Source organism: Lytechinus variegatus, chromosome 14 (genome assembly GCF_018143015.1).
Source record: "Lytechinus variegatus isolate NC3 chromosome 14, Lvar_3.0, whole genome shotgun sequence".
Lineage (NCBI taxonomy): Eukaryota > Metazoa > Echinodermata > Echinoidea > Temnopleuroida > Toxopneustidae > Lytechinus > Lytechinus variegatus.
In genome coordinates, this window is record NC_054753.1 from 12,826,288 (window position 1) to 12,844,946 (window position 18,659).

The 18,659-nt window shown below is 35.6% G+C and overlaps 1 protein-coding gene across 1 annotated transcript in view; it reads left to right on the forward strand.

The window, feature by feature from the left end:
- The first annotated feature begins 4,731 nt into the window (after positions 1-4,731).
- LOC121427935 (microtubule-associated protein 1B-like) overlaps positions 4,732-18,659 on the forward strand; it is a 35,014-nt gene continuing 21,086 nt past the window's right edge. The window contains exons 1-3 of the mRNA XM_041624512.1: positions 4,732-4,807; positions 16,672-16,733; positions 17,344-17,492. Of these exons, the coding sequence (XP_041480446.1) occupies positions 16,693-16,733; positions 17,344-17,492 (190 nt within the window). The 5' untranslated portion in view covers positions 4,732-4,807; positions 16,672-16,692. The remainder of the gene's footprint in view (positions 4,808-16,671; positions 16,734-17,343; positions 17,493-18,659) is intronic.

Below are 18,659 nucleotides of genomic sequence, written 5' to 3' on the forward strand. Positions count from 1 at the left end.
TGGATACGATGATACGTGGATACGCGGATACGAGGATACGTGGATACGTACGTGGAAATATACTCAGTGGATACATGTGGTTAACGGATACGTGGATACGAGGATACGCGGATACGGGGATACTGGGATACGTACGTGGAAATATACTAAGTAGATACATGTGGTTAACGGATACGTGGATACGAGGATACGCGGATACGAGGATGTTTACAGGGGGAGGATCCAGCTTTCGCTACAAGGGGGAAAGGAAGGGAGAGTCTGAAAAATTTCCATCCATTTCTGTCGGTCGTTAACTAAAAGTAGAAACTGGTTGGTTTATAATTCTTTTCTTGGTTTAATCATGGACCTACCAAGGTACTTGTCTAGTCAGGATTGAGAATACATTCTTTATTATCCGTCCTTAATCGTTTAAACGCAAGTTTTTTCTTCACATTTTCATTTTTTCTGCTTTATAATTGCGACAAGAACTATTTTATGCTAATATATGCGAAATTAATTTATGCATATTTCTAAAAATTCATATAAAATACTTTTTCTTCTTTAATTGTGGATTGATTTTTACTTGCTCATAACTTTCTCATTATTTGTCCGATTTTTCTCAAACTTTCGTTGATCTGTGTCCGATTTTTCTCAAACTTTCGTTGATCTGTTTCTTTGAATTTTCTGTTTTCACACAAGCGATATTGTTCCAAAGATTTCATTCTCCTTTAAGAGTTATGTATTCTAAGTAACATGCACGTATTCTGGGAGGGGTCGTTGCCCTTGCTCCCAGGGTAGGCAAAAAAGGGGGCGCTGAAAAGGGGAAGCAGCGGGTGGAAAGAAAAGATGAATAAAAAGGAGGAAGCATGAAGAGAAAGAGAACTAAGGGGAAAGAGAGAGAAAGAGAGAAGAGGAAAAACAAAACAGGAAAAGATGAATAAAAAGGAGGAAGCATGAAGAGAAAGAGAAATAAGGGGGATAGAGAGAAAAAGAGGGAAAAGGAAAACAGAAAAAGACATAACAAAGGCACCAAATTGACAATAAACAAGGGGCGCCTAGTTGCTCGTAATGAGGGGGCTACAGACTGACGTTAAACTAGAAGGGGCTCCAAATTGATGTTAGACCAACATGACCAACGGGGGAATCAAATTGTGTTATAAGGAAAGGGTGACAAAGTGACCTTAAACATGGGGGCACCAGGTTTATCTTTTACCCAGTGAGACCCAAATTGACCTTAAATTCTTAGGCGACACCAAACTGACCTTAAAAGGGGCGCTAAAAAGATGTTCGCGTAAAGGTGGAGCAAAATAATATTTCCAAGAATGAGTGGCACCTACAGTAATTGACCTGTAACGGCGGGCGCCAAACTGGCGCCAAATTTATGTTTGAGTAGGCGCAAACCATAATTTAAACTTGAAAAGCGTCAAAATAATTTCAACTTAAGGGGCGGGCACCCAGGCAATTTTCCGTGTAAGGAGGGGGCGCAAAACTGAGGAGAATGAAACCATCGGAATAAGATCATCATAAGAAAAACCAAAAAGAGACATTTTCAGGGTATTTAATAGTCCACCAAAGAAAAAGGTGTTCATCAGTGACATCACACATCCTTGTCCCATTGCCAATTGGAGGATCTCCATAGCATTAGTAATTGTAATATTCAAATGCTTTATAAACTTTCTCACTTTGTCCTTTTTTTTCTCAAACTTTCTTTCTTCTTATTTTTTTATTTTTCTTTTTCTACACAAGCCTATTTGTTCCAAATGTTCCATTCCCCTTTAAACAAAAGAGGTCACCAAGTTGATCTTCATCCTAGGGAGTGCGACAAATTTACCTTCAACTTAAAGGGGACCCCATCCTTCTACCTGAAGTGCAATAAATATGGGGTACCGATTTGTCCCGAAAGGAGGGGCACCAAGAGTCAGGAATGTCCGTTTTTAGTTTTAGATTTAAATTTCCACACAAAAACGCGCTCCGGACTGATTGTGTATATACAAACGTGATTAAAATATAAGAAATTTCTGATCGCAATAGGCCCATAACATATTTTTATTCGCGCTTTGCACTCGAATCACTAAGTTTACATTCCTCTTCACCACTTCAAATAGCGGTAAGAAAATCAGCCTTTTCATAATCCGGTCACTTTATTCAATACTTATCTAGGCATAAATTCATGACATATTATAAATTACATTTCATAATAAAGAATTAAGAATAAAACGAGTCATATAGGACTAATACTTATTCGTATTTATAATCAGAACGAGACATTCACATAATAACCAACCAATGAAAGTCAAATCCAATTTGTGCTCAAAACGAAATATTATATCAAACGCGTCATTGCATGCCGATGTTCTGTTACAAATGCAGTTCTAGTACTCCATGCTCTTTTGAAAGTCATCTGGATGTTAAGTAGGACGATAATTGTTTTTAAATAAGTAATTTATATGCCAATATTGCACTCCTTACTTCTTATTCCTATCCTTTTCTCTTCATCAAGTTCATTCTTTCTATAATTTTTGAAAAAAATAAATTATATGCCATTCATGCAATAACTCATTAACAAAACTTTTTATTCACTCCTTTACTTCTTATTCACATCTTTCTTAAAAAATCGGACAAAAAATTTAATTATCAGGTCATTTTTGAACTATTAAATCTCTAGTTTTAAGTTAAAAATGATAAATAGAACGACTCATATTAGATAATTCATAATCAAAACGAGACAATCACATTGACGAATGGCTAAGTTACACCCAGGGAGTAGGAATGACTGCTTAAATCCGATGACCGAATCTGTAGGTGTTTAAGTAAAATTGGTTCTTTAGCGCTTTATAAACAACGAGATAAAAGCGCAACAAGACATAGCCCTGAATGAAATTAATTTGTTTAAAAAAACTTGAAAAGGCATAACTTTCCTATTTTACCTTTTTTGATGAAATAGCTTGTTACTCATTTTTCTACTTATTCAAATCAATAATTTTTTGGGTATAGAGTTCACCTTTTATAAGCTGCATATTCGTACATGTTATTATATTAGCCTTTACTGAAAAATCTATAATAATCCAAACAGTTTATTTATGTTTTGTTTACTGAAATCAACTTAATTAAATAAAATCAATTCTAAAAAGGATTAAAATTTATAGCTAAAATTGTAATTATATTGGCATAGGCAATTGATACATGTTTCGCTATAAAGAGAGCAGCCAATTTGGAACAATTAACTTATTAAAGTAGCCTTTTTCTATCTTTCTCTCAAGAAAAATACAAATTAAAAACGATGTAAATTATCTGGCAGAAAGGGTAATTAGGGTGCGTGATGCTTCGTTCTAAAAGTTCTTTTAGTATCATGTACTTCTTTATGTGGTTTCCATGTTCTAGAGTATCAGGAACTCCTTGATGTTCCTTCATAGTACCAAACTATCCACATATCAGCTTATCCGCGTATCCACGTATCCATGTATCCAATAGTATCCACGTATCCGCGTATCCACGTATCCAAGTATTCATGTATCCAATAGTATCCAAGTATCCACGTATCCACGTATCCACGTATCCACGTATCCACGTATCCATGTATCCAATAGTATCCAAGTATCCACGTATCCACGTATCCACGTATCCGCGTATCCAAGTATCCATGTATCCAATAGTATCCAAGTATCCAAGTATCCATGTATCCACGTATCCGCGTATCCACGTATCCACGTATCCATGTATCCATGTATCCAATAGTATCCAAGTATCCACGTATCCAAGTATCCATGTATCCATGTATCCAATAGTATCCAAGTATCCACGTATCCACGTATCCGCGTATCCACGTATCCACGTATCCAAGTATCCACGTATCCAATAGTATCCAAGTATCCAAGTATCCATGTATCCACGTATCCACGTATCCGCGTATCCACGTATCCACGTATCCAAGTATCCATGTATCCATGTATCCAATAGTATCCAAGTATCCACGTATCCACGTATCCGCGTATCCACGTATCCACGTATCCAAGTATCCATGTATCCAATAGTATCCAAGTATCCAAGTATCCACGTATCCACGTATCCGCGTATCCACGTATCCACGTATCCAAGTATCCATGTATCCAATAGTATCCAAGTATCCACGTATCCATGTATCCAATAGTATCCAAGTATCCACGTATCCAAGTATCCATGTATCCAATAGTATTCAAGTATAAGTATTCATATACATGACATAAAAATCTCCCGTTATCCCTGTATACATATCAACGTATATCATTCCTTTACAAAATATAAACATCATGAACATGATTATATACCTTCCCACATGTCCTCACGCTCCCCCTCATTGACCCTTCATATCTTCCCTTTATAAGTCCTCTCATTTTACATCTAATATTGCTGCCACTCTCTCTTACACATCAACCCCCGGGCATCAACCATATTGGACAAGTTTTGTACCTTACTCCTTACGGGGCTACCCCCCCCCCTCTATCCTTTATCCATCTCCCGATTAATTCGTTAACGAACATAGAGGGCGAGAAATTGCTATCATTGCACAACGGAGGCAACATTATTAGGAATAGGACGTTGCTCTTGTAATCGATTCATGACATTGGATTCTAAAGGTACTCCGAGTTTTGTTAAATTGTAGAATAAAACCTGTGCCTGTGATGAACGTGATTCGCGCGGGAATATCAAATGCAAAATATTGGTCTCAAAATTATGACGTCATCACAAACACAGCTGATTTGCTGAGTGACATGCCGTACGGTGCCGGTGGTCTGCTGCGTAAAATCTCCCTGAATTTAGACGGTTTCCTCTACCTTAATTCTATCGACAGGCAAGTATATTCATTGTTCATTCAATTAGGATAATAAATAGTCTATAGTTTGAAATGAAATTGGATTGATTTTGAAATGTTTCAGGAGCAAGATGATCAAGAAGAGGACGGCACAAAATTCAGATCATCCACCGTGACCCCGCCTCAGGCCGATCGGCCAGGGCCAGGCAGGGTAGAGTTCCAGCTAGCGTGCTCGTCCATACCTCCGCTGTCTTGAGACGGAGTCTCTTTCATTTGCTCAGTCACAGTTGACGCAACACCCAGGGATGCCAAGTTCAAAGACCAGCTATGCGTGAGATTTTCTGTGAATCTGAGTGAGATCACAGACATTGTGTACAATGTATATGGGGATAGGCTGTGATAGTTGCCTGAGACAGAGATTTAGCCTGTAGTGTAGGCTGTAGGCCTAGGCCTACAAGACTAAGAGTCCAAAAAAATGCTTGAGTCTCACGCATAATTAATGCGTGAGACTTGGTACAATGGTAGCTCTGAACACCACTATAGGAGTACCTTTAGAATCCAATGTCATGAATCGATTACAAGAGCAACCTCCTATTCCTAATTGTTGCTGCCGTTGTGCAATGATAACAATTTTGTCGCCCTCTACGTTCGTGAACGAATTAATAGGGAGCTCGGAGATGGATAAAGGATAGGGGGGGGGGATAGCCCCGTAAGGAGTACGGGTACACGACTTGTCCAATATGGTTGATACCCCGGGGTTGATGTATAAGAGAGAGTGGCAGCAATATTAGATGTATAATGAGAGGACTTATAAAGGGAAGATTTATGAAGGGATCAATGAGGGGGCGCGTGATGGAGGACATGTGCAAAGGTATATAATCATGTTGATGATGTTTATGTTTTGGTTAAGGACGTTGATATGTATACAGGGATACTGGGAGATTTTTATGTTATGGATATGAATACTTATACTTGGATACTATTGGATACATGGATACGTGGATACTTGGATACTATTGGATACATGGATACTTGGATACGTGGATACTTGGATACTATTGGATACATGGATACGTGGATACGCGGATACGTGGATACTTGGATACTATTGGATACATGGATACTTGGATACGTGGATACTTGGATACTATTGGATACATGGATACTTGGATACGTGGATACGCGGATACGTGGATACTTGGATACTATTGGATACATGGATACTTGGATACGTGGATACGTGGATACGCGGATACGTGGATACTTGGATACTATTGGATACATGGATACTTGGATACGTGGATACGCGGATACGTGGATACGTGGATACTATTGGATACATGGATACGCGGATACGTGGATACTTGGATACTATTGGATACATGGATACTTGGATACGTGGATACGCGGATACGTGGATACTTGGATACTATTGGATACATGGATACTTGGATACGTGGATACGCGGATACGCGGATACTTGGATACTATTGGATACATGGATACTTGGATACGTGGATACGCGGATACGTGGATACTTGGATACTATTGGAAACATGGATACGTGGATACTTGGATACTATTGGATACATGGATACTTGGATACGTGGAAACGCGGATAAACTGATACGTGGATATTTTGGTACTATGAAGGAACATCAAGGAGTTCCTGATACTCTAGAACATGGAAGCCACATAAAGAAGTACATGATACTAAAAGAACTTTTAGAACGAAGCATCACACACCCTAATTACCCTTTCTGCCAGATAATTTACATCGTTTTTAATTTGTATTTTTCTTGAGAGAAAGATAGAAAAGGGTACTTTAGTGAATTGTTCCAAATTGGCTGCTCTCTTTATAGCGAAACATGTATCAATTGCCTAAGCCCATATTATTACAATTTGACCTAGCTATAAATTTTAATCCTTTTTAGAATTGATTTTATTTAATTAAGTTGATTTTAGTAAACAAAACATAAATAAACTATTTGGATTATTATAGATTTTTCAGTAAAGGCTAATATAATAACATGTACGAATATGCAGCTTATAAAAGGTGAAGTCTATACCCAAAAAATTATTGATTTGAATCAGTAGAAAAATAAGTAACAAGCCAATTTCATCAAAAAAATATGTAAAATAAGACTGCCTTTTGAAGTTTTTGCATATATTACGCAAACCAATTACAATCATGTACAGCTCAGTGATAAGTAATAAGACACGAGCAACAGATAACAACAAAATAGTAAGAAAGGGGATATTAAGAACGATATACCACACTGAGACGTTTTGGTTATATTGAAATAACCAATCAATTTCAAAACATGTCGCATAGAGACATATTTGACATGGTTACAATTCGACGATTAATTTCACCCCGTCCTGCTTGTGATTGCAACGAGACACATCGTATAGGGCCTACATCACAATCCCTTTTTTAAACAAATTAATTTCATTCAGGGCTATGTCTTGATGCGCTTTTATCTCGTTGTTTAAAAAGCGCTAAAGAACCAATTTTACTTAAACACTTACAGATTCGGTCATCGGATTTAAGCAGTCATTCCTACTCCCTGGGTGTATCTTAGCCATTCGTCAATGTGAATGTCTCGTTCTGATTATGAATTATCTAATATGAGTCGTTCTATTTATCATTTTTAACTTAAAACTAGAGATTTAATAGTTCAAAATTGACCTGATAATTAATTTTTTTGTCCGATTTTTTTAAGAAAGATGTGAATAAGAAGTAAAGGAGTGAATATAAAGTTTTGTGAATGAGTTATTGCATGAATGGCATACATTGTATAATTTATTTTTTTTCAAAAATTATAGAAAGAATGAACTTGATGAAGAGAAAAGGAAAAGAGGGAGAAGAGAATGAAGAAAAATAGGAATAAGAAGTAAGGGAGTGCAATAAAATTTTTGTGAATGAGATACTGCATCATTGGCATATAAATTACTTATTTAAAAAAAATTATCTTCCTACTTATACATCCAGAAGACTTTCAAAAGAGCATGGAGTACTAGAACTGCATTTGTAACAGAACATCGGCATGCAATGACGCCTTTGATATAATATTTCGTTTTGAGCACAAATTGGATTTGACTTTCTTTGGTTGGTTATTATGTGAATGTCTCGTTCTGATTATAAATACGAATAAGTATTAGTCCTATGACTCGTTTTATTCTTAATTCTTTATTATGAAATGTAATTTCTAATATTTCATGAATTTATACCTAGATAAAAATTGAATAAAGTGACCGGTTTATGAAAAGACATGACTTTCTTAGCGCTATTTGAAGTGGTGAAGAGGAATGTTATCTGACTAAACTTAGTGATTCGAGTGCAAAGCGCGAATAAAAATATGTTATAGGGCCTATTGCGATCAGAAATTTCATATTTTAATCACGTTTTGTATATACACAATCAGTCCGAAGCGCGTTTTTTGTGTGGAAATCGTATTTTGCTCCTGTGTCCCAGCGTCCCGACAAACCCTTCCCGGGACGCCTATTTGTCCCGTATTTCAGAATATTGAACAAAATGTAGTTAATACATTTAAAAGTGGCGAATTTTCATTAAATAACCAACAGCTGACAAAGCAGGGACAACAATTAAATCGATAATTGTAAACTTTTGCAAGTTCTGCGGTGATTTCTTGCTAACCTAATACATTGCAAACGAACTTGCCTCCTGCCTGTGTGTGGCAGGCTACTAGCTAGGCATGGAGGATCGAAGCAAATTCTCAATGGTGCAAACATCTCACATGACAGTTTTTCCACCAAAATAATCACAAAATCGGCGGGAAATTCTTATAATTATACTATGGATTCTCAGATTAATGATTTGGAGATGTAATCGGAGGAACATGTTATTGACTTTTCATAGATCTAGTTGTTTCAGCTTTCGTTTTGAGTCTTGGTGTGCACGATGCCGCGATGTTTCATCTAATTTTTAAGTTTGACAATATTTTTCACTTTGAAATTTTATTTATTTCTAAAACATTTTATGTTTAAAATTTTGAAAATACATTAAAAAACACCAAATAAAATTATGATTTTTATTAGATGATTGGATTTTTTTTGTTTACTTGAAGTTTGAACTTTCCCTTTTTCTTTATTTTATATATACCCTATCCTTTCTGCTTGCCTTTTTTGTTCCATCTATCTTTCTTTCCTAGACATTTTCTTTTCTCTCTCTCTCTGTCTGTTCATTTTTCTTTCTTTCCTTCTTTATCAAATATACTTTTTTATTTCCTTCATTCTTTCTTTCCTTATAATTACCTTGGCATCCTTCTCTCTTCGTCTCCTGTTTCTTTTCGTTCTTTCTCTCCTTCCATTATTTTCTCTTTTTTCGTTCTCTCCTCCTAGCTTCATTCTCTCCTCCTAGCTTCATTCTTCCCTTCCACTTTATTCCTTTCTTTATTTTTCCCTTCTTATTCTTTTCCCTTATTTTTACTTTCTTTCTTTTGTTTCTTTCTTTCAAAGAATGAAGGAAACATGTTTATTTCCTTCATTCTTTCTTTCCTCCTTCTTTTTCTCACCTTTCCCCCTTTAATTCCCTCCTTTATTTTGTCTTTCAGACATTTAGTAATCTTCCCTTCCTTCCTTTCTTTCTTTCTTTCTTTCTACATTCATTTCAAAGAATGACGGAAACCTTTTTTTTATCTCTTTTATTATTTCTTTCATCCTTCTTTTATTCTAACTTTCTGTTATTTTTTCTGTTTTCCTTTATTTTCTTTCCTTCCCAATCATCTCTTTTCTTTCTCTCCTTCATTCTTTCGTTCACCTTCCCTTCTAATTCTTTATATTTTTTTTTCAAAAGTCTTATAATTTCCGGATTCTCAGAAGCCCACACTTTGTGTGGGCTTCTTTGTTGATCTTCGTTTGTCAATTGTCCCGTATTTCATTTTGTGAAATCTGGTCACCCTGGACTCTCCCTTCCTTTCCCCCTTTTCCACAAACATCCCAGAGGCCCGGCCGTATCCTCGTATCCACGTATCCACGTATCCGCGTATCCTCGTATCCACGTATCCGCGTATCCACGTATCCTCGTATCCATGTATCCACTTATCCTACGTATCCACGTACGTATCCCAGTAGTATCCACGTATCCTCGTATCCATGTGTATCCACGTATCTTAGTATCCATGTATCCACTTCTGTCTCAAAGACTTATTAAGTATAAAGTTCTGAAAAAGTACGTCGTATCCATTGTTTTTCTCGTTTTAAAATCGAGAGATTTTTGTAATCGATTCATGACATTGGATTCTAAAGGTAAGCCCCACTATTAATTCTGTTAGGCAGGGTTGGCGATTTTTTTGATTTTTTAAAAAAAATAAAAAAAATCAGATTTATTTGATTTAAATCAGATTTTTTTATTTAAATCAGATTTTTTTATTTAAATCAGATTTTTTTAAAGTTCCTTCGAAAAAAAGGGTAATTATCCCCCCCCCCTTACTCTTACAATGACATCAATATTGATGTTATACATTTCACCCTAATATTGTTCTTAACCACTTATTTTGTAATTAAAATCCAGTAAAAATGGACAATTAAAAATAAATTTGAGGAATCATGTATCTGAACTTAATTCTATCATAGTTCATACATAGGCCTATGAAGGAATATTCCATAGGGAATTCCCAGTGAGTAGAGAAAATTCCCCTCTGGGATTTTTCATTCAAATATTTAAAAAATCCCTTATCAAAACTGCCAACAAACCCTTTGCCAATTACTAGTATTCATGTATATTGTAAGAGAAATAATTCAAATCAATGATTTTTTTCAATTAGTCACAGCTTTACAATAGTCAAAGAGAGACTACAACTGTATATGTTTAGGATCTTTTTGATAAAAAGCTCTTCTCTTGCTACAGATATAGATGCAAAACTCTCAGTTTTGGAGAACAATATAGGAGATAGCTTAGTCAAAGGGTGACTATACTACATTCTGTTACTGTGATTTTTTTACATTAATCTACAATTTTTATTACCATATTCTCTACAAAAAAATCTGTTTGATCCATGAAGTATGAAAAAAAATCTACTTTTAACTTAAAGGATAAAAACTGCAAAACTGCTTAAATTACAACATATGTATTACAAAAAGAAGTATTTTATTTTAAATGAGACACAGCTTACAACTGCCAATGATTGTAACTGAAGTACCTGCATCTTAACATTAAAATGCAGTGTTAAATGTTTATTCTGAGTTTTGCAAATTGTTGTTATAGAGCTCTTTCCATTATTACATGCAGATACAAAACTTCCATTATTTGTAGCACTGAACATAAAATGGGCTGCAGTGACTTAAAAGGTTTATAAGAGAAAGCTTCTCAACAGTCAAATTATGACTGTACTACATTATGTTAATGTGATTTTTATAATTATGTTATTCAAAACATCAAATGTATGATTAATGTAACAATACGAAATAAGAGGCATGTTAAATATGTTGATTACATGCAGGTATCATTTTTTTATTTTACATGACAGAAGTAGTTATGTGTAGGCGAAGAAGGATCAAAACTGGAAAACTGCCAACAAACCTTTTCTCATTGACTTTTATATATTATATATTTTTTTTACAAACTGCTCTCTGAAAAGTCTTTGGATTATGTGAAAACTTTACGTTAATAAAGAAAATGACTAATAGTAACTGACAAAGAATGTAAAATTTCAGAAGAAAAACTCGACATAATTTACAAAAAATGAGTACCTATTGACAACATACATCTGTAGTTTTTAAGAAATTACCTGATTTTATTAATTTGATTTTAATTTGTTTTAAGTAGATATGAAGACTTTGTTGATCTTTTATTGATATAAAGTTAATTCAAAGTTTTTCAGTTGACTTGAAGAATTAAAACTGCATTGAACGAATACTTTGTCCATGATTTTTACATTTTTCAATGGAAGTGATTTAAATCAATGATTTTAAAAAAAATCATGGTGATTTAAATCCGCCAACCTGTCTCTTAGGGCCTAGATATATGTTAGACAATTCTTGATAACCTTCTCCATATTTTTTTTTCAATTTTAGTGGAGGGGACATATGGAAGTCTTGCCCAGAGGAGTTCTCTGATATGAACTGGGAGTTGATAGATACACAATTGATGACTCGCCGTGACCGCTGTCATTTTTTTAGTTTTTTACTCAACTAGTATATTTCACTTTTCAGCATTCCAAATGCACCAGACTGCATGCAGCAACTGCAGTTATCAGCTGCTTTTCAAGTGGAAAAAGTGAAGATTTCTAAAGAAAGTGTCTATTTACCGGGATTATGTTAGTAGTAGTAACTAGGCCTAGATCCATCTACACTAAAAGTAAAACTAAGTTACCCGGTACTAGTAAAAGTACATGTAACAATGAGAAGAAGGTTAGGGTTTTGGTTAGGGAGCAATTCTAAAGGGAATGTAAAAAAGAGATAAAGATAATAATAACTGGAATTTGAAAAGGAAAGCAGATGAAAATTTGGACCAAAAGCTTCAGTCTCTTTGTTGTTGTTCCGCTCTGCGTTGGCTCACTCACCAATACTTTTTATAGGGCTTACATATATAATAAAATGTCAGAAATTGTTGAATAAGTCCCCAAAAACGACGGTTATTCCTGTCTAATGAAAATTAAGAAAGGAAATGGGGGAGAAGGGTTGGGGGGGTACTAGATCTCGAGAAGAAGCAAAGTGAAATTGAAAAGAATAAGATAAGATTAGGCCGAACGTTAGACGAAAAGAAAATTTGGTAGAGTGAAAAAGATCATTGACTCTCATTTTATTTGCATATCTCTAACTCTAACTTAGGTTTAATTTGAACAAAAAAGTCACTTATTTTCTGCAATAGATCGACTACAGTTAAAATAACACAACACAGTGATGTCATAATGCTAATGGGACTCTCCATCAAATCACATTAGCCCGAATTCACAAAGGTGGTTTTGAAAACCCACGGTTGAGTCCGTGGTTTATGCAGATTTCCTGTATAAATTACGCTTAATTTAGCGCATATCAGGCACGTGTATAAAACATGTCCAATGCTGATGCGCGCTTTTGTCACAGTGCGCCAAATTGACGCCTGTTACCATGGTAAGATACGCTATTTTATTCATGAGTCCACTGTTTGAAGAGTGGACTCATGAATAAAAACAGTGGACTTATGAATGAAATAGCGTATCTTACCATGGTAACAGGCGTCAATTTGGCGCACTGTGACAAAAGCGCGCATCAGCATTGGACATGATTTATACACGCGCCCGATATGCGCTAAATTAAGCGTAATTTATACAGGAAATCTGCATAAACCACGGACTCAACCGTGGGTTTTCAAAACCACCTTTGTGAATTCAGGCCATTAGGTTTGATGGCAATTTGAGCCTTTCAGCATATCAAGGGAGAAAGTATGAAATCATAGGCCTGCTAAGTACCAGTACTAGATCTATATTTATTCAAACATAATAAACAGGAGAAAATGAAATATTTCACAATATACAATAGGGGAAGGCGGGGTAAGTTGTGACAGTTTTTGCTTTTTGCATGTTAGAATTGATGTGATTAATAATCTTGTCGAAATAAGTACCTTGCCTTAAAATTTAATTCTTGTGAAATATTTTCCACCTACATATAATTTTCTATCCAAACACTGAAAGTCATCGTGACCTTTGACAAGAACGATGTCAAATGGCTCAACTTGCCCCATATATGGGGTAAGTTTGAGCCACCTTCTGGGGTAAGTTGAGCCACAAAAACTATGTACAAAATGTATGAGGGGAGAACCAGCATGTCAATTTTTTGTTTAAAGTCTTTTCCCTTGCTAATTCTCTATAAATACTAACATCCTTTAAAAGGAAAAGAGCAGTCATGTAAATTTGCTCCTTTCAGCTAGCATTTCAATCAATTTTTATGGTTTGTTTTATTTTAAGATACATTACCATAGGAATTACCATGGCTCAACTTGCCCCATGCTGTTTGGCTCAACTTACCCCAGTCCGAACTTAGTGCGATAATTTTGTATTCACACATTTATTATGCATCCATCATATAAAAGACTATGACAAGAATGAAGATCCATACCAGGGGGCCGTTTCATAAAGATGTTCGTAAGTTAAGAGCGACTTTAAGAACGACTGGTGAACCTTTCTTATGCGCTTAACCATCGCCAATGTATATACCATTTACCACAAGAAAGGATCACCAGTCGTTCTTAAAGTCGCTCTTAACTTACGAACAGCTTTATGAAACACCCACCTGGACTAATAATGTTGTTATCATGTCTTTATTATATTTAAAGACGTGTGTGTTTATAAAGCACTTATCTATTTCACACTCTTTTTTACTTTTTTGGCTGAAATTCATATTTTTCCCTCTAAAAAACTACTTTTTGTTTCAAAGTTGAAAACAATATGGTGGGGTTAGGGGTTATGCTATGGGTCATCAATACATGACACCACCACAATGTCTGACTCATTCATTATTGGCCTGGGGCTGGTGGCTCAACTTGCCCCTATGCTCAACTTACCCCGCCTTCCCCTACTTACGAAGTAGTGAGTGGGTGATGTCATTCATACCTAAATTTGCAATTTTGCATGTAACCCACCAAAAAAATATATGGACCTAGTTCATGAAACTTGGCCATAAGGTTAATCAAGTATTACTGAACATTCAACATTCTGCCTGAATTTCATGTCATATATATGACCAATGTCAAAGGTCATTTAGGTTCAATGAACTTAGGCCATGTTGGGGAATCAACATCAAAATCTTAACCTAAGGTTAAGTTTTTGAAATGTCATCATAACTTAGAAAATAGTTCAGGAAACTTGTACATAAGGTAAATCAAGAATCACTGAACATCCTGCATGAGTTTCACATCACATGACCAAGGTCAAAGGTCATTTAGGGTCAATGAACTTTGGCGAATTGGGGGTATCTGTTGAATTACCATCAGAGCTTTGAAAGTTTATGGATCTGATACATGAAACTTGGACATAATAGTACCGGTAATCAATTTTGCTTAACATCCTGTGCAAGTCTCAGGTCACATGATTAAGGTCATTTAGGGTCAATGAACTTTGGCCAAATTGGGGGTATTTGTTGAATTACCATCATAACTTTGAAAGTATATTGGTCCAGTTCATATAACTTGGACATAAGAGTAATCAAGTATCACTGAACATCCAGTCCGCATCTCAGGTCACATGACCAAGGTCAAAGGTCAATGAACTTTGGCCATAATGGGGGTATCTGTTGAATTACCATCATAACTTTTAAAGTTTATGGATCTGACTCGTGAAACTTGGGACAGAAGAGTAAACAAGTATCACTGAACATCCTGTGAAAGTTTCAGGTCACTTGATCAAGGTCAAAGGTCATGTATAAAGATCAATGAACTTTGGCCACGTTGGGGGGTATTTGTTGACCTACCATCATATCTGTGTAATTGTATTTGTCTAGTTCATAAAACGTGGACATAAGAGTAACCAAGTATCATTGAACTTCTTGTGCGAATTAAAGTAGTTTTCAAAGTCAGCACTGTTGCTATATTAAATCGCTTGATGCAGGTGAGACTGCCAGAGGCATTCCACTTGTTAATTATGAAACTTTCAGCATTAAGCTTGAGCTAATTTTTCTCTTTTTAATCAAATTTATTTCTGTTCCAATGGACATGACCTTCATGTAGATATGAGATATTTTGTAAATTCTTGGTTATCTCTAATAATTCAAAGCACAAATATTCACAATTATCACAAATAATTATGAATATTTGTGCTTTGTGTTATTGTTTTAATATTACTTTCAAATAACTAATTGAACAATGCAAGCAAATTTGAAATCGCAGTCTTCTCCCGATAGAAAACCCATCCAGACATACACACTGTACAATATGGTATACTGTTATCTTTAATAAAAAAATTGGGCTTGCAAATTCTAGTAAACAAAATTGATCTAGCTGTGTAAACATGATTGTTTCTGCTAAGAACTAGGTCTACAAGAACTCTAGGTTGTGAAAACTGAATTGCAGTTTTGCTTGCTCACTCTGGATCTATATAAAATCAATATTCCTTTATACATTTAACACAAAATTACCCACCCAACCTTTAGCAAACATGCTATTTTCCCCACTAGCTCAAGCTCGTTCAGGAGAGTCTGAATTTTCCAAATATACTCAGATTTAAAGAAGAGACTTTTTTCTGTTTATAACTTAATCTTTAAATGCACAGTAGGCTATTGAAGCTGAGTAAGAACCACAAACAGTACACAATGGAATTGCCAATGATGAAACAATAATATAACAGTACAGGCTGATTAATGCAAGCAAGAAAACTGAGAAATCTGTGGTAAACTTTCTTTAGTTCTACCTGGTTGATTACAGTTTTTAAATTCAATATCATGTGAAAGTTTAAAGAGGTCAATATTCACAGTCTTTGATAACACAGAATTTCTTATGCATTTCTTTAGTTCACCTATACACTGATGTCGATGAAAGGAACACCAGCAGGCACTGGTAATGATTTATTCAGCCCTGAATGATCTAAAGGAGTATAAACTGAATGTGAACAAAATACCTAGCATTTATCTAGTAGATTATTAGATAAAATGGGTGTAGTCAAAACCTGTTTCATTCTGTGCATACTGGTAGTGTGTAATCTCATACATTTGATGAGTGTTTCAGTTGCCGCTATTGAACATAATCCTTTCTAGAGAGAGGAAACCATGCAGACTCCTTGATTTGGATGTTCTCAAAGTTTAATACCTACTTTTTAGAAGTCTATTAGCCATAATAATGTGTACAAATAGAGCTTTTTGAACTTTGAGCACCTCTGTTTTGTAAAATGACTGATTTTTTTATTGGTTCTTTTTGTTAAACTCGATATCTTAGGATTTTATTTATTAACAACTCTGTTGTTTCATTTCAGGTGTAGATCCCATTTTGCAGCATGGCAGAGTCAGAAAATGAACCATCGAGTGAAAACGAAGAGTAAGCACAATGCTCGAATTAGTAAACTGTAAATGTAAAGGCCCTGTCACATTTTTCCATGCAAGCCCCGTGGGTGACCTTTTTTTCCAACCCGCATCTTGCCCACATTGAGAGTATACGCATCTTACGTGCAGTTTCCCGCAGAAGCGCCTGCAGAAAAGTTTTGAACATGCTCAAAACTTTTTTGTGGGTGAGTTCTAGACAATCACCTGCAAGGCTTGCAATGAATGTGACTGGGCCATAAAGAGTTTTTGTTTAATGACTAAAACTAATTAATTAATTTGTCATGATATTGTATGTTGGAATTTTTTTATAGTACTTTTTATGCCTTGCATGTTCCATTAAACTTGGCATATCCTGGACTAAATATCTAGATCTTTCCACTTCTCTACTGCAAGTTTGAATGTTAAAGTGATATTTAAAAAAAATAGTTTGTTAATTTGAAAGCTCTTTAAAAGAAAAATGCATGCCTGTTTTTGGTTGTGTGAAATACGTATACTCTTTGGAAGTTTATGTATGCTACTAAAAGAAGAAGAGGTTGATTGGTGTCAGAGGAGAATATTATGTATTTGCTGTTGTCACTGCAATCTTTATTTTTGTTTTTATGTAGGTTTCTTTCTCCTGTGAAGGATGAAGTATCAGACAGAGACTACACCCCACCACCAAGGCAGAAGAAGCAGAGAGTGAGGAGATTACCAACTCACAAAGCTACATGCCCCAAGAATCCCAGCAGGAGACTCATATTCTCCTCTCAAGATGGTATGTGCAGTCAAACCTGCTTTAGTGACAACATGTTTAGAAGGACCACACAGTATAAAGACCATTATATCCTACATAAATTAAATCCTGTGTGCTGATTGGTTTAAATTGCATCATGTGAATAGCCGACTATTCCATCATTGACGTCACAGATCATGCAATCTCACGGGTGCACCGTTCAGCGAGTTGACTCTACGGGGCAAGTCCTGTGAAGCGACGGCACAAATCCACTTTTAGCTGAGTGCATAGTTTTGGGAAAAGTAGATCAGTCTGCGCAGCGCGTTATCTATATCTTAGTTCAGATTAAGAAAAAATGAACTACGTGTACTACAAGAGTAGATAGACTATTGTTCTACCTTATCAAATGTAGAATATAAAACAGATATACCAGGCCTTTATTTCGTAAGTATAGAGGGAATTATTCATCCTCGGTTGTACTGACCACATTAGTGACATTACTATTTTAATTTTTATATTAAAAAATAGTAATGCCAGTCCAACCTCAGAAAATAATTTCTACTATACTTACTCAAAGCCTGGTACATTTGTATACTAGTTTTTTCCCCTAAACAGTCCACCTCAATTCCCCCCCCCCCCCCCATTGACAGGGCCATCAAACTGAGTTTGGATGAGGGAGGGAGGTCAATAGAAGAAAAAAACAAATTCCAAAATTTTTTGTACACCTTTTAAATTGACAACTTTGTATGTTTAATAGTATTTTTATGCGATGGCTAATGGTTTTATATTGTTCTCCAATTCTTTTCAAAATATATATTTTCATTGCATATTGTAATCTATCACAATTGCATGTATTGGGGGCAAATCGATATGTTTCGATGTTTCGACTTCCCTGAAATTGCCATGTTGGTGTTAGCCTCCCAAACGTTCACAGTCCTCCATGGACCTCCATTATGTCAAACCCTCATTAAGGAGAGGACCACAGTTCAGGCCCTGAACTGCAGTTTTATACCCCTTTAACAAAAACCTTGTTAGAGGATCCAAGATATTTCATTCTCAAGCGTGACTCGCCCGATGATCCCTCTTATGTAACATTTCACCTCTGCAGGCCAGCCTCAAGGTAGGTAGTTAATCAAGTTTTCAAAGGGATATTGTATTTTGAAAACCAATGTCATTCTGTTTTCAATTTCAAACGAAGAAAATCGGCCC